At 45.0% G+C, this 22,885-nt stretch overlaps 1 protein-coding gene across 1 annotated transcript in view; it reads left to right on the top strand.

Annotated features, from left to right (window-relative positions):
• PKD2 (polycystin 2, transient receptor potential cation channel) overlaps positions 1-22,885 on the top strand; it is a 55,405-nt gene that overhangs the window by 13,208 nt on the left and 19,312 nt on the right. The window contains exons 3-7 of the mRNA XM_036852874.1: positions 10,308-10,441; positions 11,618-11,868; positions 15,999-16,223; positions 18,692-18,920; positions 22,640-22,807. Of these exons, the coding sequence (XP_036708769.1) occupies positions 10,308-10,441; positions 11,618-11,868; positions 15,999-16,223; positions 18,692-18,920; positions 22,640-22,807 (1,007 nt within the window). The remainder of the gene's footprint in view (positions 1-10,307; positions 10,442-11,617; positions 11,869-15,998; positions 16,224-18,691; positions 18,921-22,639; positions 22,808-22,885) is intronic.

Here is a 22,885-nt window from a genome sequence, read left to right on the forward strand (position 1 = left end):
AGCAAGTTAGTTAACCTTTCTGAGCCTTTGTCTTCTCCTCTGTAAAATACTTATTTTGAAAGATTCTGTGGGGATTAGGAATCATACACGAAAAGATCCTAGGATGCTGTCTGTCATATAATAGTAATAAGAGCAAATTTGTCCCGACGATTGTTGACAATGTCTGAATTCTCTCATCAGTTGGTTCTAAGAATTATAGGTTCAAATTGTTTGGACATTCATTTGGAGCAGCTAAGTGCCCATCAAGAGCTTATTTTCTGGACTTCCCTGGTGGCGCAGTGGTTAAGAATCCGCCTGCCAATGCAGGGGACATGGGTTCGAGCCCTGGTCTGGGAAGATCCCACATGCCGCGGAGCAACTAAGCCTCTGAGCCACAACTACTGAGCCTGCGCTCTAGAGCCCGCGAGCCGCAACTACTGAAGCCCGCGCGCCTAGAGCCCGTGCACCACAACGAAGAGTAGTTCCCACTCGCCACAACTAGAGAAAGCCTGCACGCAGCAACGAAGACCCAACACAGCCAAAAATAAATAAATAAATAAAAGCTTATTTTCCATCTTATCAGTGTTGGTTCTCGTCCCTGTGGCTTTAAAAGCAGTCTCCTTCACCAAGAGGACAGAATACCATGGAAACTAAGTAATCCCACTTTCCCTGTAATTTAGCATTTATTCTTACTTAAAACCTAAGGTTGCTATGAATTTATCATTAGAGTACTTACTTATATATGGGTTACAGCTATAAATAGTAATGGTATTTCTCTGTGTGAGTTAGATGCTGAAGTTAAAGAAAGGAATAAATCGAATTATAGTAGATCTCTGTGAAAGACAAAGGAAAGTCTTCGGTGAATCTATGATAAAAATATAGTTGCCACTTCTTTTTTTCTGCTCTCTCTACTCATTCTATAAAATTGCTCAGATCTTCTGTGCTTACACATAATAATAGAAATCACACACAAAAAGTTCAGTCAGCATCGTAGAAATGTAATATTTCTATGTGTCAAAGAAATAGACAAAATTAAAAGGCAGAAAACAATTGTAAAGCATACTTACAAGAAATACGACAAAAAATTAATATTTTAACACATTTGGAACCACAAATCACTGAGAAAAACACCAAGACTTCAGTAAATATTTCACAGAATAGAAAGTATAACACCTTTCACAGCATAGAAAATACAGTCGATTAGTGTGGGAAAGTCTTTAACCTTAAACTCACTAGTATCCAAAGAAGTTATGAAAATGGAGAAAGAAACAACATAATCATAATGCAGCATGGTATGTCCTAGGACAGGAAGAGCTCTTTTAAGAAGAAACCTATGAATCTCCATTTCTTTATCTCTGGAAGGAGACTTTGCCTTGTATTCTAAACAGAGAAATGAATAGTATCAGGTCCACACTTTGTACACCTTAAACTGACACCATGTTGTATGTCAATCATATGTCAATAAAAAAGAAATTAATATTTTATTTTACCTGTAAAAATCTTGCAAGGATGATAGCATAGAGATCGTTTTCTGAATTTGTAAGGGAATCCATGCAGGTTAATCGTTGATAACCAGGTCAGTGAAGTCAAAGGCAGTGGGTTAATCATCACACTGGGGGAGCTACTTCCTTTTCTGGTGACAGACATTCATCTCCCCACAGAGCTTCCCCCACAAACACGTGCAGTCTTAAGTTCACAGGCTACAGTCCGTGGAAGGAACTGCTAAAGACCAGCTATGGCTGGAAAGCTCTCTGTCCTTTTCAGTACTGGACAAAACCTACAATAACAAGAAAGGTAGATTCACATATAAATATTACTTTACACATGGCCTTCACTCCACGTGCATAGCTTTCTCTTTATTTCTTCGTGGTAACTTCTGTGTAAATATCACATGCTCTTCTCTCTTGTTTTAAAACAAAAATTACACTACTTAATACAGGCAGGCATTCACAAAAGCACTTGTGTTGACAACCTCTATCCCTCAAAGATTTCCATCACAACTTGTTACTTACCTTTGAATTTTTTTTTTTAATTATTAACACCTTTAATTATTATTTATTTATTTATTTATTTTTGGCTGTGTTGGGTCTTCATTTCTGTGCGAGGGCTTTCTCTAGTTGCGGCGAGCGGGGGCCACTCTTCATCGCGGTGCGCGGGCCTCTCACTATCGCGGCCTCTCTTGTTGCGGAGCACAGGCTCCAGATGTGCAGGCTCAGTAGTTGTGGCTCACGGGCCCAGTTGCTCCGCGGCATGTGGGATCTTCCCAGACCAGGGCTCGAACCCGCGTCCCCTGCATTGGCAGGCAGATTCTCAACCACTGCGCCACCAGGGAAGCCCACCTTTGAATTTTAACCAAAACTGCGTTAAAATATTTGGGAGTGTTAGTAACTTTAATTCGCCTCTCTGGTTTATTCTGCAGCCTCACTCTGCCTGCTGAAAGGCCCTCACGCAGGTCACCAGGGACGTCTTAATTGCCAAATTTTATGGGCTCCTTTTAGCCTTTCTCTCGAGACATTTGGCATTCTGCAAACTCCCCTCTCTGGCTTCTGTGACTCTCTCTCTTCCTGCACTCCTCCTTACTCTATTCACTTTCTTCATTTTTTTCTTTCTGAAATGTGTTTAGACAGAGGGCTCTCTGTGACTGGGCCTCTGGCTTTCTCTTCAAGGGATCTTTCCTGCAGCTTCAACTGGTCCTGTACGCTGGTGCTCCCAAGTCCCTCTCGACCTCTCATGGACCACAGATCTTGTGCCAGCTTTTACTGGACCTCTCCACCGGTGCATCTCAGGGGCACCCTTAACATTTCTCAACCTGGACTCATCCTGTCCATCCAAACATGCTTTGCTCACGTTCTCTATCTGGGTTACTATTAACGTCACCCCCGTGAATGCCTCTCCCCAGACCTGGGCATCATCCTAGATGCTTTCTCTCTCTCCTCTCGTGGGATCATTCCACGTACTTCTTCCTCTGTAGTGCCTCTCAAATCTGTCTTCTTTTGTAGATTGCTGTTGTCCCTCTTTTTAACCTTTATTGTCTCTCTCCTGGATTATTCATTTATTGATTCAATGGACTGTTGAGTAATTTAATTAAGAACATACATAGCCCTGGCCTTAGATGTGGTAAGTGATGAGGAAGAAGACAGCTGGGGAAGAGGATTCCCCGAAGAGAAGGCCTCTCTGAGGCCTGAAGCAAGAATGGGAGCCAGTCAGTTGAAGAGGGGACTGTGTGGGTGAATGTTCTGAGGCAGGAAAGAGCTCAGAACATTCCAGAAGCTGAGTGAAGATAGTGATTGGAGAGAGTGCTGTCAGATAAGGTCAGGGGTCAGAGACCTTACAGGTCCGGTAGGCTTCGGTAAGGGGAAGCCAGGGTTTTAAGTATGGGGTGGTAAGATTTATTTAAATTTTAAGATAGTGGCTCTGAATGCCATTGGAGCACAGACTGGATGGGACCCGATGTCTGGACGTTAGGACTCCCAGGCACTGGCTCCGGACTGCTGTCTCTGAAACCAAATTAAATCAGGTCACTCTTTTCATCGGACATGCTGTCATCACCTCACCTTCGAGATAAAGTTTGAAATCTTTACATGATAGACTAGTCTTTCACTGTATGATCTTTGCTTACTTCTTCCGACCTGTGAATATCTGGTACTTCCACCACATCAAACTACTTATGAGTCTCAAAAAGGCCTTGGACTGTGCTGTCCCTTTCCTGTCAGTCTGTTTAGTTCCTCCTCATCCTTCAAGGTCAGCTCAAGAGCCAGATCTACGGAGAGGCCTGTATCAGCCGCCCCCTCCCATGGTGGGTGCCCCTCACGCTGGATTGCAGACACGTTCACGCGCTTGTCTCCCTCAGTGCAGGGGCCGGGGCGGGGGGCAGCCAGGGTTGCTGGCAGGCATATCTCAGAGGTGGCACATAGATATTCTCCCTAAGTGTCGGCCACTTGGCCCATTTTCCTTTTCTCTCGTGTTCACTCGTACTTCTTTTCGTTCACAAACAGAACTTTTCTTAATGTGACAACTGAAGCAATGCAAGCCTCAACTTTCTTTGGTTTCTGAATAGCACCTTGCCTTGATGTCGCACTTTTTAGTTCGTAGAATCCCTGCAGATATCTGTTCCTATTTTATCTCCACCGTGTCCCTGTGCGGATACCGTACAACACAGAGCTTGCAGAGAAGTCAGGGTTCCTGTTCAACGTGATGGCGACACTCTGTGGCAGATGACCTAGAATACTGGGACCGAGGCACCTTGGTCCTACTGTCTCTACATCTGGTGTATTTATATTTGTGCTGCGGTTTTGATTTCCTCTTTGGCTGGCCCAAGAGTGACTAACAGAAAAATATTTTTAATTTCTAAATGGTTCAGTTTTATCTATCTTGGTTCATCCTTTTAAAATAATTTTCTGCATTTGTGGTTTAAAAACTATTGTTTGGTTAGTTTGGGGGGCTTTTTTGGGAGGGGGTTGTTTGTATTGGAGGTTTTTGTTTGTTTTGTTTTTTTGGCTTTAAACAACAAAAATTTATTCTCTCACAGTTCTGGAGGATAGAAGTCTGAAATCAGGGTGCCTGCAGGGCCGTGCTCCCTCTGAAACCTGTAGGGCATCCTTCCTTGCCTCTTCCTCATTTGTGAGAGTTTACCTGCACTCTTTGGTATCCTTGGCGTGTAGCGGGATCATTCCAATCCTTCATCTTCACTGGGCGTTCTCCCTGTGTCGCTCTTTCTTCACATGGCCATCTCCTTATAAGGACACCTGCCTGGTGGATTTTTAATTTTAGGGATTTACTGGTGTTGTCTTTGTGGCCCAGAATATGATTAATTTTCTTAAATCTTCCACGGATATTTGAAAAAGAATGTGAGCTCTTTTGATACAGTATAAAGGTTGATAGATATATAATACATTAAGTCGTATGTTCTATATAAAACCCCTAATATCCCAAGATCATTTTTATCTTCTTTCTCTGTCAAAGATTGAGAGGTATAAATTTGTTTCCAGCTGCTATTGTGGTTTTGGTAATTCTCCTTCTATTACTAGAAGACATTGCTTTATATATCTTGATATTGTTATTCAATACATGAAAGTTCATTATAGTTATATCATTGTGTAAAGTATCATTTATCAATAAAAGATAATCTTTTTCTTTAACTCAGTACTCACCTTATAATCTCCTTTGTCAGATGATTGCAATACCACTTAACACCTTTTGTATATCTAATATATATTTTCTCATTCCTTTATTTTTAACTTCATTTTGAATGGGTCTCATAAAAATTCTAAAAATACATTTTTAAATTTTGTAACCAATATTTAAGACTTTGTCATCTAGTAAGTTTAAGCTCTTTACGCTTCATGCGTTTGTCAAATTTCTGCCATCTTATTCTTCCTCTCTTTTACACTTTCTTGTTATTTTTCATTTCTCTTTTTCTTTTTGTTACATTGGAAATTTTTTCTTTGTTTTTTATTCCACTGACTTGGAGTTTATACAGTGCAATCCCCTTTATATAGTTTTTAGTATTTAAGCCTGTATTTTTTCAACCATATTAAGAATAAAATGGTGTCTATAGCCTATTTTTAAATGAGACCATGTTTTAAGACAGCTTTAGTTAGTTTACATGCTGATTAGTTGGTGATGCTGTGATAATGTTTTTTTATTCTGGCTTATTTCATAGAAAATCGAATCTGAGAGTTAAGACAAGGACTAAATAGCAGAAAAAAATATATGCACATAGGATATATGTGTCCTTTACCTTATATTTTTAAAATTTTTCCTCTCCTTTCTGATCCTCGTTTATGGTTATTTCATGCTGTAACTTTTTTCTTTACAATTCAGTTCATTTAAAGAGTGTATGTTACCTTCCAAGTGGGCTTTCCCCATCAGGGACTGAAAGGAGAAACGATATAACAGTCTTACATTTCTATTGCATTTAACAGTATGCAAAATCTGTGTTCACATACATTTCTCCCAGTGAACACACAAAAGCCTTAGATGTTATTATTCCCATTTTCTAGATAATGAAACTCAAGCTCAGAAAAATTAAATACTTGACCAAGATCCCAAGATACCGAGACCCACAATTATGAACACAGAGGCTGACTTAAGGGTGAAGGAAATCTTAAACTCAAACCCGAATCGTTCTGATTTCAAATCCCAGGGGGTCCTTTAGCTACAGCCTAGCTGGACTCGTGATGCAGCTGACCCCTGGAGTGTGTGGAGCTGTCACTCGAAGATATGCCTTGGACCAGCCCACTGCCCGGCACGAGGGAGGGACGGAGTTAACCTTAGCTGATTGAAGGTGTTAAAATCATCATCCCCGTCAACACTAGGTGGCATCGTTTCTCTGGATGTCCAGCAGGTGGCACTGCAGAGCCAAGAGGATGTATCCCTTCCCTTTCAGTGAAGCTATTAAATTCCATACAGGTCCTGAGAATTTCAAAAGCAATCAATATTAAAAGTATAGGACAGGGAAGCCCTGGTGGCGCAGTGGTTGAGAATCTGCCTGCCAATGCAGGGGACACGGGTTCGAGCCCTGGTCTGGGAAGATCCCACATGCCGCGGAGCAACTAGGCCCGTGAGCCACAACTATTGAGCCTGCACGACTGGAGCCTGTGCTCCGCAACAAGAGAGGCCGCGATAGTGAGAGGCCCGCGCACCGCGATGAAGAGTGGCCCCCACTTGCCGCAACTAGAGAAAGCCCTCGCACAGAAACGAAGACCCAACACAGCCATAAGTAAATAAATAAATAAATAAAATTTATTTTTAAAAAAGTACAGGACAATAAAGGAGATGCATTTTAAAATCAGTGGCTAAAATACATACATATTGCATATTTATAAATCGAAAAATTTAAATAATTTGTCATAATTCTTTTTCAACAACCAAAAAAACTCCACAGGTAAAAACATTTGAGAGTGATCTACATTAATCAGCCAATCCAGAGAAATTTCTAATTTCAAATTAATTCCAAAAATCAATATAGTAATCATTTAGTGGGCTTTGGGGAGCCTTCACAACTCCTCTTCAGCATGGTATCAGCTTTGGATCTGAAGGAGGCCTTTGCAGAACACACTGTACCTTGTCCGCCCCTCTGTGGGAGCTGGTAGGCAGTGCTCCCCCTGGGGACACCATGAGCTCCTCTTCTTGAGGACAGAGATCACAACTTGCTCATCTTCATGTCCAACACCTTGTCCCATCAGTGGATTAAAAGTCCAAACCCTGAACTCCGGTCCAGTGCAGTTTGAAGAGGTGACAGGGCATGGCACACTGGAAGAGGAGTGTTCTTGTCCTAATTAGTGGGTCATAGGATGACAGGTGATGGAGGACTGGAAGAGGTCCCTTCCCCTCTAGATGCGGCACACGAGCCATGTGGTTGTGTGTGCTTATTGCTTCACTGACTGCTCGAGCTGGACCCACAGACACACTTGTGTTTGGATCACTATTATCCACTCCTCTCTTTTAATCTTAATTCTCTATGATGCTTGGTTAGGGAGGGGGACCAGGTGAAGGAAAGATGTAATCCCCAAATCACTTAATATGAGGTTTTAAAATGCATTTTATGCTGCCTCAAGATTATTACAGAATCAGCTAAGTATTCATTGCTTGCTGGGTGTTGAGAACTGTGGTCAAAAGACCTCTAAAACCTCTGTGGTCAAAAGAAGCGTAAAAGGAAAGCGTATGATACCAGCAATCATTAGAGTTCAGCATAAGACAGCACTCGTCAAAGTGCTGAAATTTTTAATAGATATGTTGTAGCGATCTGGTTAAGGAGGAAGAACCACCATTATTGGACATTTAAGTGTCAACCACTGTATTGGATAATTTCTAGTTGTTTTTTTTTTTTTTTAAGAAATGCTGTTCTGCCTCTTCTTTCCCTTTATTTATTTATTTATTTTTAATTTTGGCTGTGCTGGGTCTTTGTTGCGGTGTGTGGGCTCTACTTCGCGGCACGCGGGCTCTCTACTTGTGGCGCACAGGTTCCGGAGCATGCGGGCTCAGTAGTTGCAGCGTGCGGGCTTCGTTGCCCCGCGGCATGTGGGATCTTAGTTCCCCGACCCGGGTTCGAACCTGCATCCCCTGCGTTGGAAGGCGGATTCTCAACCACTGGAACCACCAGGGAAGTCCCATTTAGTTATTTTTTTTAAAGCACCCCCCAAAACTCCCATGAGATAGCTCATTATTCCTTACAGAAGAGGCAACTAAAGCTTAGAAAGTCTGAGCAAGTTGTACAGCTTGTACAGCAAGTGAGAGCCATGACCCAGACTCAAACCCTGATCTCCTGTGACCTGCTGAGCCCGTACATGATCTCCCCACCTTTCTCCAGGACCATTCAGAATGGGCTGTAAGAGCAGCAAGTCTTCACGTCAGGGCTGTGGCTTGAGTTTCGAGTGTGCCACGCAAGAGCTGACAGGTGGGTGGGAGGCAGATGCGTCTGTTAGCATCCCAGAAGGAAAGAGATGGGAGACTCACAGCGGCAATTATGGGAGTTCAACGAAAGGACCGTGTACAGAGGCGTGGCGGCAGGGTCATAGGAGCCAACGAGGGGACATGAGGCTCTTGGGGAAGGTTCCCACCTCCGGGCCTGGAGGGACAAGGGCAGGGAATGGCGTGGGGTGAACCTGGTGTGGCTGGGGGAGAAGAGAGGCCCCCAGCAGCGGTGGCCACCGTTAGAGGGTCCCCAGCAAACTGCACCCAGGCAGTGAGGGAGTGGGAGGAGGGAGTTGGGAACAAACCCAACTCTCTGTCTCCTCGGGCCCCCAGATCTCCTGTTGGCTGAATGCGCTGGAAACCAGAAGGCAGGGGAGTCCAGTCGGTCTGCGGGGCTCAGGCTCAGGGTACAGAGCAGGGCAGACGAGAACGGGGAGTTGTTGATGTGGGAACAGAACGAGAGTGGGCTGCCCACGCCGTCGTCGCGAGAGGGAGCCGCAGGGGTACAGCCGGAGGACGAGGAGCTGGGCGTGGCGTCGGCTGGGGCGCAGGCTCTCCTGTGGAGGGGGCTCCGGGAGGTGGGGGGAGGTGAAGGTGAAGGGCGTCCGGGAGGTGGGGGGAGGTGAAGGTGAAGGGCTCCGGGAGGCGGGGGGAGGTGGAGGTGAAGGGCGTCCGGGAGGTGGGGGGAGGTGAAGGTGAAGGGCGTCCGGGAGGTGGGGGGAGGTGAAGGTGAAGGGCATCCGGGAGGTGGGGGGAGGTGAAGGTGAAGGGCGTCCGGGAGGTGGGTGGAGGTGAAGGTGAAGGGCTCCGGGATGTGGGGGGGGTGAAGGTGAAGGGCATCCGGGAGGTGGGGGGAGGTGAAGGTGAAGGGCGTCCGGGAGGGGAGGGGGTGGGGGGGGAGGTGGGGGGAGGTGAAGGTGAAGGGCGTCCGGGAGGTGGGGGGAGGTGAAGGTGAAGGGCGTCCGGGAGGTGGGGGGAGGTGAAGGTGAAGGGCATCCGGGGGTGGGGGGAGGTGAAGGTGAAGGTGAAGGGCGTCCGGGAGGTGGGGGGAGGTGAAGGTGAAGGTGAGGGCGTCCGGGAGGTGGGGGGAGGTGAAGGTGAAGGGCGTCCGGGGGTGGGGGGAGGTGAGGTGAAGGTGAAGGGCGTCCGGGAGGTGGGGGGGAGGTGAAGGTGAAGGGCGTCCGGGAGGTGGGGGGGGGGAGGTGAAGGTGAAGGGCGTCCGGGAGGTGGGGGGAGGTGAAGGTGAAGGGCGTCCGGGAGGTGGGGGGAGGTGAAGGTGAAGGGCGTCCGGGAGTGGGGGGAGGTGAGGTGAAGGTGAAGGGCGTCCGGGAGGTGGGGGGAGGTGAAGGTGAAGGTGAAGGGCGTCCGGGAGGTGGGGGGAGGTGAAGGTGAGGGCGTCCGGGAGGTGGGGGGAGGTGAAGGTGAAGGGCGTCCGGGAGGTGGGGGGAGGTGAAGGTGAAGGGCGTCCGGGAGGTGGGGGGAGGTGAAGGTGAAGGGCGTCCGGGAGGTGGGTGGAGGTGAAGGTGAAGGGCTCCGGGATGTGGGGGGAGGTGAAGGTGAAGGGCATCCGGGAGGTGGGGGGAGGTGAAGGTGAAGGGCGTCCGGGAGGTGGGGGGAGGTGAAGGTGAAGGGCGTCCGGGAGGTGGGGGGAGGTGAAGGTGAAGGGCTCCGGGAGGTCCCAAGCGTCAAGGAGGGGTCACCTGATCTCAATCTGGTACTCAGTGGTAAGCCAGTTTTGTTTCATGTAAGCCAATGTTAATTCATTTCTTGTGTAAGCCAGAGAGCTGGGGAGGGATCCTGGAACAGCGATGCAGGGAAGGAAGGCGGGATGGCTATCTGCCCATCCGCCGGGATCGTGTGAGTGCGTGTGCAGGGTCCCTGGCAGAGTTCATTTGGCTCTTTCTGTCTTCCAGTGACCTATGGGATGATGAGCTCCAGCGTGTACTACTATACCCGCATCATGTCCCAGCTCTTCCTGGACACCCCGGTGTCCAAAACGGAGAAAACTAACTTTAAAACTCTTTCTTCAGTGGAAGACTTCTGGAAGGTATTTGCAGATGATCTCTTGTTATTGAAAATTGTTCATTTGGCTTCATAAATTCAGTTCAGGCCCACAAGGGCAGAATTTGATTGTTTTGTCTTGCTTCGTTTTTTGTTTTTGTCTCTTTGCTGGTGTTGGAATGTACCCCAGAACAGTGCCTGATACAAGGCAGGCACATTCTTTCAAAGATCTCTAATGTAAAATTCAACCCAGCCCTCCCCAAATTGTCACAAATTCCAACATTAGTATTAGAGGATAAGCAATGAGGGATACCATAGGAAAAATATTAAACTGATCTGGAAGATGTGTTCAGAATCTAAGAAAATGGGGAGGGAAATTGGAAAGGAAATGATTACTTCCTTCTGGGGAAATACTTTCTAAAATTCTTAGTAAACCCTGGGGTCAGAGCTATTGATTTTAAAGATAGAGGAACTGGATCACAAGAACCTAAATATACTAAATAATGCCTAAAAATACCTGGCATCCAAAACCACACTTGTATAATATGAATCTTTTCCACCTCAAGGGGGCAAATCACTCCATCTCTATTGATTGTCTGATAAGGATAAGACACTGAGAAATGGCTGGGTCTGTCTTTCCTATAGGCAAAGTAATGAGAGACTTCTCACACATACACAGTTCTGTGATAATGAATGCCATACTCTAAAAATGGAGGGGAGGAGGGGGGTGAGAAGTTAGAGAGTTCATTCACCCTATGACAAAATAATCCAGACAATTTAAAGATCCATCAGATGGCAGACTGGTTTTCAAAACTATCATCTTTTCCTCTCCGATGACTGTGAACCATGATTACGTGGGATGCTGTTTTAATAAGGGAAAGTGGAATTGGTCATGGTTATGGATTCATTGCAAACTGCACCCTCTCCCCAGCCTTGAGTCCCAGAGTAAAAATCAGAGTCGCCACGTATGAAGTGCCCATTCTGTGCCAGGTGTAACCACCATGCAAAAGATAGATATTACAGATGCTCGAGGCCTCACAGCTAGCAAGGAAATGACGCAGGAAGACTGGAGCAATAGCCAATCTCTCTGACAGCAAAACCCAGCCCTGTCACTCTACCCTGTTCACGGAGTTGCCACACTGTTGGTCACACAGACATTCCAGGAAGGAGCAAGGCAGCCTCTGAGCTTAGAGTTTTTCCAAAATGTTGCCTTTGCTTTCAGTTTGCGGAAGGCGCCTTGTTGGATGGGCTCTACTGGAAGATGCAACCCGGCAACAGAACCGAAGACGACGACCGGAGCTTCATCTACTACGAGAACCTACTCTTAGGGGTACCACGTATACGGCAACTCAGAGTCAGAAATGGATCCTGTTCCATCCCCCTGGACTTGAGAGACGAGATTAAAGAGTGCTATGACGTCTACTCTGTCAGCAGTGAAGACAGGGCTCCGTTCGGTCCGAGAAATGGAACCGCGTAAGTGTCTGTGGCTCCGGGCCCTGGGCTGTCACGGACATTCGTTCGTTCGTTCTCTAACCCCTTCGCCAGGGAGAAGATGCCTTCAATGCTTGTACTTAAGGCCGTGGCCAAACTTTGGTTTCTCAAGTTTTCTTTACTTTTTACCCCCTTTCAGCTTCTGCATACTTATTTTTCAGAAGGCTAAATTGCTGACCATATCCCCACAGGAAAGAAGCTACCTTCACCTTCAGAGGTTTCTGTTAAGGTGCCTGGATCCTATTTTTATAAATCCAGTAACGTGGTTCACTAGGTTGTTAGTAGGAAGTTTTTTGGTACAGAAATTCTTTTTTATTAGCTCTTAGAAATAAATTTGCGTTCACACTACAATTACTTAAAGTGTGTCATAAGCTCGTGAGGCAGTTATTCTGTCTGGTGTAAAGCCTGTCCTTCTCAAATGCGTGTTTTTAATTTTGAGTACGTGTCTGCATTGTGCGTATTTGCAGGGATTTTGGGTACTCTTTGTTAACCATACTTAAAACATCCTGTGTATTAAGGGAGGACCGTCCTTATTTCTAGAATTATTATAAAAAGTGAGAAGAGTTCTCAGGTTGTCCCAAGGTCGACATCTTGGGGCACGGGCCCTGGGTGAGTCACTGTGGATAGAATTGTCTTCTAAGTTTCACTAAACTAATTCTTTCAGTTCGTCTAGATCCCTTTCTTGAGAACTGAGACACCAGAATCCAGATTAGCTAATACACAATGAGGACAAACACCTTTTCCATAACCAGATTCTTTGTCTATCGTCCAGTACACACCCTCTTTAGTACCTGGACCCATAAGGAACAAACTTACTAAACATCCGAAGATTTAGAGTAAAAAGACTGAATCTCAAAAGACATTTTTTCCCAGGTTGTGATAGTGATTTTGCTCACTAATGCTCCTTTTTCCAGTTCCTGCAACGCATACGCTTGCACTTTATAAACTATGGTACCTTGTCTAATATTTTATCTCATGCCATTGGCAAGAGAGATTCATGCAGCCTCTATAGCGTGCTAGATGCTATCTAAGAAGTGAATTCATGCATTATCTCATCTACTTTTCACAGACAACTCTGAAATAGGTATCAGCTCCATTTTATAGATGAAAAAACAACACCGCTAGTAAATGGAACCAGCTTGACTCCAAGACCCATGTTTCTTTTGTGACGCCACATTGCTTCTTCCCTATTAATTATGTTGCTAGGGTGAGTGCTACCGCCCTCAGCTCCCCGTCAGAGTTCAAGCTTCCTGAGGGCAGGGACTCTGGTTCGTTCACTGCTGTATTTCCAAAGCTTTGAACGGTGCCTGGAACATCCAAGACGCTTATAAGTGATTTTCACTACAGGGTGGGCTACTGAAGGGATCCTTCTTGGGTGTATTTAAACCATCCCTGGTCCTGCCGAAGTCTGAGTTACTCCCATTTCTCCTTCCGTTCAACTCCAAACTTCTTGAAAGAATAGTTTTCACTTGCCAGCGATTCACTTTTCCTCACCAGTGATTCACCCCTTAAAGCTTAAGCCCTTGCTTTTGACATCTCTCTTGGAAGCTACCAGGGGGTTTGTTCAGTTTGCTGATTCACTGATCGATGTCCTGCCTTCATGCTGATCAGCCCCTCTGCAGGATTCGGCCGTGTTGAAGGCTCGTTCTTTTGACTTTGGTGAGTGACACTGAAATCGGATCCTCTTAATTCTGCACCCCGCTTGTTATCTCTTATTGCCAGGCTCTATATTCAGGCCTCTGTGTTTTCTTGCTTTATACTCTTTCCCTTGACATTCAGATGGCTCCCACTCTCATCTCTATTTGATGATTCATCGTTTCTTCAACAGATAGTCTGCGTGCTAACATGTGCCAGGCATGTTCCCAGTGAGGTCTCCCTTTTCTAGAGATGCTCTTGGTGCTGGTTGGAGTGACAAAGCAGCAGTAAACAAAACAGAAGTAAATCCCCTGTCTTGGCAGAGCTTATGTTCTAGTGAAAGAAGATGAGTGTGTGTGCCACCTGTATGTCCCACCAGCTCCGATGACTCAACATGCCCCAAACCGAACTCATCGCTTTTTCTCTTTTATTTATTTTTGGCCATGCCACGCGGCATGTGGGATCTTAGTTCCCCAACCAGGGATTGAACCCATGCCCCCTGCATTGGGAGCGTGGAGCCTTTTTTTTTTTTTTGCTGCGACAGGTCTTAGTTGCAGCACGCGGGATCTTCTTTGCCACGTGCGGGATCTTTAGTTGCGGCATGCAAACTCTTAGTTGCGGCATGCATGTGGGTTCTAGTTCCCTGACCAGGGATCGAACCTGGGCCCCCTGCATTGGGAGCGCGGAGTCTTAGCCGCGGGACCACCAGGGAAGTCCCGGAACTCATCACTTTCTTGTCGGATCTGTTCTTCCTCCTGTTCATGGCACCACCATCTTTGCATTACCCAAAAAGAGACTCGAGTCTTTTTTCAGAAGTCCCCTCTCCCTTGCCCCCAACTTCCAAATCAGTGCCAGGCTCTGTTGACAGTCACCTCCGTGGCCCTGTCTCGGCCCTCCCTTGTCCTTCCCACCTCACTGCTCTACTTCAGGCCTCATCACCTCTCGGTTCTTGCAAGGACAGCTGACTCAGCTGTGTCGGGGTCCCTGGGACCAGCCTCACTGAGTTCAGCGATTCTCTGGAAGGGCTCCCAGGATTCAGCATATATTCATGGCTGAGCTTTACTACAGTGAAAGGTAATACACAAAAGCAGCGAAAGGGACAGGCTCATGGGGCCAAGTCTGGAGGGAACCAGGTGCCAGGTTGGAAAGGTCCTCTCCCAGTGGAGTCACACAAGACATGCGTCTTCCTCCAGTAACGAGTTGTGACAACATGTAGGAAGCATTGTCTGTCCGAGAAGCTCGGCAGAGACTTGGTGCTGGTTACATAGGCAGGCTCTGCCCGGCACATCCCCAAATCTCAGACTCCCAGAGGGGAAGCAGGCATGCAGCGTAAGCCACCTTGTTTGTACAGAAGCCTAGGCACTCTGAGCCACTCATTCTGGTCAGAGGAAGTTTTACATCAGTGTAGGGAGCCGATTATCACCGAAATTCCGGATGCCAGCCGAGTCCAACCTGGACTCTTTAAGGAAAGGCGGTCTCAGACCCGCTGTGTTAGCTCTTTTCCACACGCGTGCCCTCTCTCTCTTCCTCCCCACTCCAGGCTTCTCCACCGCCACCAGAGTAACCCCGTTCTGTGCCTCCAGAAACCTTCCCTGCGGGGACCCCTTCATGCCTGCCCCTCACCATCTGACCAGAGTCTACCTTTCAGCCTTCTCTTCTTCATCATATGGGAGCCAAACCGAACGACTGGCGGATGCCTCGTACTTCTCTGGCCCCGCCTGCCTAAGTCTGAACCCTGCTTACCTTTCACAGCCTAGGTTCAACGTGGCTTCTTCCAAAGCCTTCTCTGGTTCACCTTTCCCATCATCGCTGAACCTCCAAAGAAGGCTAGCTTCCCTCTGATTGGCCCGAGCAATTCTTTTTTGGTTCTTATTATCACCTACCTTGTATTTTCGGTGTTTAATTACAACTTTTCTCTCCCCACTTATTATAAATTTGGGAGAGAAAGGATCTTAGGTCATCTTTCTGTCCTCATTAATACCAAAGAAGCATCTGGTTCCTGAGAGCCCTGTCAATGTTTGTGGATTAAACTCCCAAATGCTGTGTGGAGTCTTATTTAGTTGAGTTGCTGACGGTGGCACTTGATGAACTTGTACCTCTTTTGGCTGCAATTTGTGGGGGGCCTAGAGTCAGCTAGTCCCTAAGTAAGTCACCCTGAAAGGCAACCATATAAACTGAGGGCTGATAGCACAGGCCTCTGAAGGCAGACTGTCCTGGGGTGGGTTTCTGACTCTACCTTCAAAAGATTTGAGACTGACTTGACCTCACTAAGCCTCAGGGCCCTTATTCCTAAAATGGGCATAATAGCTATATGAGAATGATGTAAGAAAGCACAAAGCACCATGGCAAGCACATTACCCAGCTTGACGAGACTTACAGTTATTTGTTACGTACTCTGTCTTACCAGGAACCAATTGTCTTTGTAATTGCCCCAAGTGTGCCACTGATTTTACCTGTTTGTTTTGTCTTTGAATTAGTTGGATCTACACAAGTGAAAAAGACTTGAATGGGAGTAGCCACTGGGGAATGATTGCAACTTATAGTGGAGCTGGCTATTACCTGGATTTGTCAAGAACAAGAGAGGAAACAGCCGCTCAGGTTGCTAACCTCAAGAAAAATGTCTGGCTGGACCGAGGAACCCGGGCAACTTTTATTGACTTTTCAGTGTACAATGCCAACATTAATCTGTTCTGTGTGATCAGGTGTGTATAAAGGGCACTCATGCCTCCCACTTCTGTGTATTTGTATATACATCCTAGTCTGGAGTTGGACCAGAAAATCATTGCCTGCTGTTGGCTAAATGAGAGTTTCAAGGATCAGAGCTGACAGCAAGGGGGGGTGAAAACCAAAAGCTTACTGGGATAGGGGTTTTTGGGGGAAGGGAGTTAGGATCCGGGGATATTATGAGTTAGGAAGAACCTTAAGTCTGGTCCAAGTTCATCCCAAGGCTGGAACCTTCCCAGATAAAGCACTGTGTTTTGCTAACATCTCTCCTTTCCCATTACGAGGACGATCAGTGCTCCATGCTCTGCTACCGAGGCCCCCAGGCATCGTGTCTTGACTCATTTCCCTGAGTTTCCCCTTCTCAGATGATGCGCGTGCGATTGGAACGCAAGCACAGTAGTCAGGGCTATGCCTGTGTTCAGTAGGCGCCCCGGTACCTGCTCACACTCAAGAACTACCAAAGGCACATAAAGTTCCTTCCGCAGATTCTGTGATGTTGCCGTCATGACCGTTCTGGCGACAGCGAGGAAACTGACAAAGATCCCACTGGCTTGTCTGGGACCTCTTGCCCATTCATTCATTCAGCAAACATTTATTGGACACTTAATATGTGCCAGGCACTGTTCAAGGCTCTTGGGATGCATCAGTGAACAGAATAAAGATCTCTGCCCTTGTGGAGCTCCCATTCAACCCGGAGGAGATACTAGATGATAAACAATAAGCAAAGGAAACAAATTAATTAAATAGCCTGTTAGAAGGTAATACGTGCTATAAAAAATGCAGAACAAGGCAAGGGGGGTCCAGAATTCACCCGCTTTAATCCTCCTGGTGAATGTGGCAGCAACATCCAGACGTTGCTGACATGAATTACTCGCACATATATTTACCCACCAAATAAGAAGGCTAAATTCTCATAACAGCCTTATTTTGTGATTATTTTTGAGGCTAAACTCAACTGCGCTTTACATAGCCAATTGGATTCTCCCAGTGTTTATATCTAACACTTTTGCCGAAAACAATATCACATTAAATCAAGTAATAGTTACTACTAAAAATGAATGAAAATCTATGGCAATTATTGTTGAACTTCTCCTAATGATTCCAGTGAGCACGGAAAGAGGATGCACGCAGGCAGGCGACTCTGATTGACATTTAAGGAGATGTCTATTTATAGAAGGTATAAATGAGTATGTCTTCCACTTCCTCCCCATACTGTAAGAGTGAATATCGTCAAGGCAGTTGCTTCATTTCTCTACATTGTTGCCTCAGTTTCTGGAGGGCTTGACGATGCAGCACCAGAACAGGCAGAGAGACATGATTCAGCACACAGAGGCCACTTCCTGCCCTTGTGAGTTCCCACTGAGGCTGCCACAAGGCTCTTTGTTTCAGTATTGCTCTCCTGAGTTTGTGGTTCTCACCCCTACGCTCTGGCGTACTGAATCGGAAGAAAACAGGAGGTTGATAGTGCCAGGGAAGGAAAATGTTTCACACTTCTTTGACCAATTCTGATTTGCTACAGTCCTTGCCTATACTTGATTATTGCTCATGCTTGAGCCCTAGATACTTAGGTTCTAGGAGCGGCCACCTGTCCTGTCCATCCTGTAAAGGGAGAGATGGTTACACCTAATCGCTGACTGGAGATCTTTTAAAAGTCTTAAAGCTAAGGATCTAGAGAGTCTGTTTCTAGCATGAAGGGAAATTGTACCCTTAAGTGAATCGTTGAACCTTCTCAGTGTGACACCTACAAAGGGGAATTTGGCAAGAAGCATCTTCACTTCAGTTATTGTAAAGCACTAAAGATCAGTGCCATCAGTGTGAGTGTAAAAGCATATGTCAGTGTTGCAGACAGTCAGACATTTCCTGAGCACCAATTCACTATAACGCTCTGAGAAGTTCCGATAGCAAAACGGTCCCCGTAGGCAAATTATCTGATGCTGGTTAGGTGTCACCAAATGCGTGAATGAGAAACTCATTCCCTATCTTCATATGTATATGAAAGAGACATCCTGCTTCTCAACCAGGCCATACATGTTTTGATTGATGACATATATTTCTTATGTTCTTCATTCCCCAGTTGAAGGACTTGCATTTAATCAAAGTCCTATAAAGTCTTGTGTGTTGATTAACTTCTACATTTAAAAATAAGTGTATAGCATTTTGAGTGGTATCAATACCAGAAGAGTAAATGGGAGACGGAGGAGGAATAATCTCTTTGGTCTGGGTGGCCTTGGGAAGTCTTGTTGTTTTTGTGACACAGAATTCTACAAGGATGGAGTTACTGGCTGTGATAAAAACATTTTGCCACTAGTTTGGAGTGACTTGTGGTCTCCGTTTTGTTACCTTCTAGAGCAGGGACAGAATAGATGATGTTTTTCCTGGCTGCATCCATGCGTTGTTGTTATTGTTGATGTTGTTAATTGTTTTAACTGTTCTTATTGCAACGCAGGTTATTGGTCGAATTCCCAGCAACAGGCGGTGTGATTCCATCTTGGCAGTTTCAGCCTGTAAAGCTGATCCGATATGTCACAACTTTCGATTTCTTCCTGGCAGCCTGTGAGATCATCTTTTGTTTCTTTATCCTTTACTATGTGGTGGAAGAGATATTGGAAATTCGCATTCACAAGCTGCACTATTTCAGGAGTTTCTGGAATTGTCTGGATGTTGTGATCATTGTGGTAGGTTTGAGAACAACACCAAATCCCCTGCTCTGTTATAAAGATGTGGTAGAGGCTTTGCTCCCCTCGGTGTTGTGGGTCTTGATCTTCCTGAAGGAGAATCTAAAGGTTCTCCTCTATGCTATCAACTTCACTGTTACTAACTTTCTCATTTTGCATGAGTGACCCTTCTGCATATGGAAGTGGAGAAGCATTTACAATAAGCTCTCACTTGGCCACACTAATAACAAGAATGGGTTAGTAATTCGTATTTGGCTTTGGCATGCCATATGAGATGTGGGGAGAAAACAATTTTGTTTATTCTGCTTTGGCTAATGATATTTTTCTTCAACTACAACAAAAATCAGTTTATATCTTTCTGCACATGTGTAAAGTTACGGCATAAAGAAACATCCAGGAAATTTTGGAGGTGGCAGAGAAAACCTCCCTGCAGTTTCAAATGTCCTGCAAATAGTCCACAGTGTACAAAATATAAATGATGGCCATCAGCGTTTTCTGTAGGAGGTGCAAGAAACCATAAGGCAGAGTTATGATTGAGTTAAGACTGTCACCCCTTGTGGAGCCCTTGCCTGCCCGTGACTCTGTTACAGATTCCAACACTTGTTCAAGACGGTTTCTCTTCAGCACCGTCTTAATCACTTCCTTCCAGAGGCCTTAGTGTAAGATGTATTTTTGCAAGCTTTTCTCCCTTCAGCAATAACACATAATCTTCTGCTAGTCTGTTACACGTTAGAGCATATAACAACATGCTTAATGGTAACATGCTTAAAAGTCCATCCTTTCCAACGACAGAGCTGCGCCTCTGAAATCTTAGTAAGTGATGCGTTATCCTGTTCGCATTCTCTCTTCTGTTATCCTGCTTCTTAACCAATATTGTTCCTCCCCAACCGAAAATTCATTTGGCTTTGTGAAGCATTTACATCAAGTCATTATCAAATCACCACTAGGGTCAGTTGGTAAAATATAGAAAGTATGTTACTTAATATATTTTAATATGCTATTAAATATAGAAAAAATGTTATTCATATGTAAGTAAAAGGATACTTAAGACATAAGCTATATGTGTGTATTGCATGGCGATAATGATATTAATAGGCGCAATAATAACAATAACTGCTAACACTTCAGAAGCTGTCTGTGCTAGGCACAATTCCAAGTGCTTTTCCTCTACGGCAGTTCATTTAGTCCTCACAATAACCCTCTTAGCCACTCTGCCACCGCCCTCACGCCACATACATGTGTACTTCAGAAATAACTTTTACATCAAATACACATTCCTATAGAATACAGCGTGGAACCCATCTGACCCCGATGCAGTTAGAAGTGCATCCCTTCTTTCACGATGGCTGTGTAACATCACAGAACTCCTGTAGCTAAACTCTTGATTCCCAAATTCTCAACATATTAATAATGAACAGAATTTCCGTACTTAAGGAGGCAGGAAAGGCGATGATATGGGAAATAATTTTCCAAAATATTTCTGTGCTGCACGATGGCAGAGTGCAGTTCATGTACACTGCAAATCAGTCTAGAAAACAATTATTATTTGGAGGCCTAAGGATGCAAACTCCGCTTTTTTAGTTTACATGGATACATTTATGTTTCTGTCATTGAGAATAATGGTAAAAAAGTGGGTGTGATCTTATGCTAATTAATGTTTTTTTTTTTTTAACCAAATACCTTCAATGTGAGCAAAGGACTAGTCAGCAGCATTCAGCTTTTTGATTATGTACACATATCAATGAAAACTTTGATGACACACCCTAGTGTATTTTTATTTATAAAGTGTGTGTGTGTAGTGGTGTAATAAGTACACTTGTAAAAACATACACAGCATAGAATTTGAAATATTTGGATAAAAATAAATACAAATAGAATTCTAACACTTTCTTATCACCTGCCTAGAAGTTTTAATGTTTTCATCTCACACCCCAGCGAATTGCCTCGTACCCACCTTGGAGACCACTGGGAAAATAGCTGATGACATCATGGAAATTGAGGCTAGTTTCTTGGCTCAGCAGCTGCAGAATTTTGCAAGTGTTTCTTTGAAAACTTGCTTCCCTGTGCTCTTATTTTTTTTAACTCTTAGTGCTGACAAGACAACAGTTCAGACAGTGTGCTTTTATGAGAACAAGGAACGGCTGCTGGCATCCTACTTCTCCTTTGAAACCTTCTCTAACCCTTTAGAAATAGGGCATGCTTTCCGTGAAGCTTATGTCAAAGAAAGAAAGTTCTTTTGTAGACAAGAGATGAGAATCTCAAAGAAAACTCAGAGCCACATAACGACCCAAATGCCCACCAAACCTCTTTCCTCTGTTCTTCTCTCTCATTCTCTATTTGGAAGGAAGAGTCTCAGGAAATTTAGTGTATTTCTATGATATTGTATAAATGACCACATATTCCATATTTTTATAAACATTTGCCCCGGGCAGAGCAAAAACAAAGGGTACCTAGTGAGAGTTGGTAAAGGGTTATTTTTAGATTCAGTCAGTCAGCCCTTTTTTCTCAGGGAAGTCCATGCAGAAAAACACTTATCAGGGTATTCCAGAGAGCTCAAAGGAAGTATTCCTACCACCAGTGCAAAAATACTAGACTAAGTCTGGGAACCCTTCACGGGGAAGACAAGGAAGGTGGTGAGGTTGGTAATCACTAGACAGCCATCTCAAGAAGGGCTGATGGAGTGGTCCTTGGCCATCATCCGTGAGAAGAGAGAGATGGACAGCAGAGGTCACGGCACCTGCCATAGCCCGCCTGCCGTGGATTCGGGGTCCATGTGGGGGCCCCGTGGTTATGGCTGACCCCTAGCACTTTACACACATACACGTTAATCCAGTGGTGATGGGTGCAAGGTGGGCCCAGCGTTCCCCTCGGATTTTTATAGGCCAGAACCAAAGCAGATGTGAAGAGTTGTACGGTCATGAGTTAAAGGACAGAAGCAAGCAAGAGGGGAACGTTTGGCTCACATATTCCCACTGCGAGCCTTCTCGAGCCCTCTGTGCCCTTCGTTCCCGCCACCTAAGACCAAGCTCATTCCTTCCTGTCACGAGCGCTCCTTTGAGCATGTCTTCTTTCACCCTTCACCTATGTTGTGTGATGCCAGCTTCTTAGAAGGTTTTTGTGCTATTTGTCTTTGTGTGTTTATCTGCTCTTGGACCAGAGTATAAGTTTCTCGAGGAGAAGGTTTGTACTTTTTACTTGTATTTGTTCCTCTTGATCCTTCGCACGGTGCTGTGGCCACAGATATCCACCATGTGTTTGTTGAATAAAGGCAAGAATAGATGGCTAGAAAATGAAAAAAAAAGAAGCCCCGCAAATAAAAACAGAGAGCGAGGTGAGGCCTGAGAAAGCAGAAGGGTGGAAAGTGATTTAAATGAAGGTGGCAGAAAAAAACAGAAGGCGTTCCTGTTTGAGTTTCCTTTTGTAATAAAGTGACATCTCTCGGGTGTGTGCACGCGCACGTGCAGGCACATGCGTGCACACGTGCACTCACTGGATTTCTATTCCTAAGGAAGTGCGAGCGATATATCATTTTACTCTTTTACGGCAGTGCTCAACACTTTCCCTCCGTGTGAGTGACTTAATTTATGAATGCTGTTGGGTGAGTAGAATGGTGAGCCCTAGAACTAATACATTCGTGAAGGAAAATAAACTAGTCATTTTAAGGTAAGTTATATATTTCTAGAACACTGCAATAATAATATAAATCTTTTGTCTTCCAGCTGTCAGTGGTAGCTGCAGGAATTAACATACACAGAACATCAAATGTGGAGGTGCTCCTACAGTTTCTAGAAGATCAAAATGCTTTCCCCAACTTTGAGAATCTGGCATACTGGCAAATACAGTTCAACAACATAGCTGCTGTCATAGTATTTTTTGTCTGGATTAAGGTAATTTATAAATGTCAGGTTCAGATTTTTAATACTGTTTTCGTCTTTTTATTAACGTGAGTCACACAAAATGTTGAA

The sequence above is a fragment of the Balaenoptera musculus genome, chromosome 5, assembly GCF_009873245.2.
Source record: "Balaenoptera musculus isolate JJ_BM4_2016_0621 chromosome 5, mBalMus1.pri.v3, whole genome shotgun sequence".
NCBI lineage: Eukaryota > Metazoa > Chordata > Mammalia > Artiodactyla > Balaenopteridae > Balaenoptera > Balaenoptera musculus.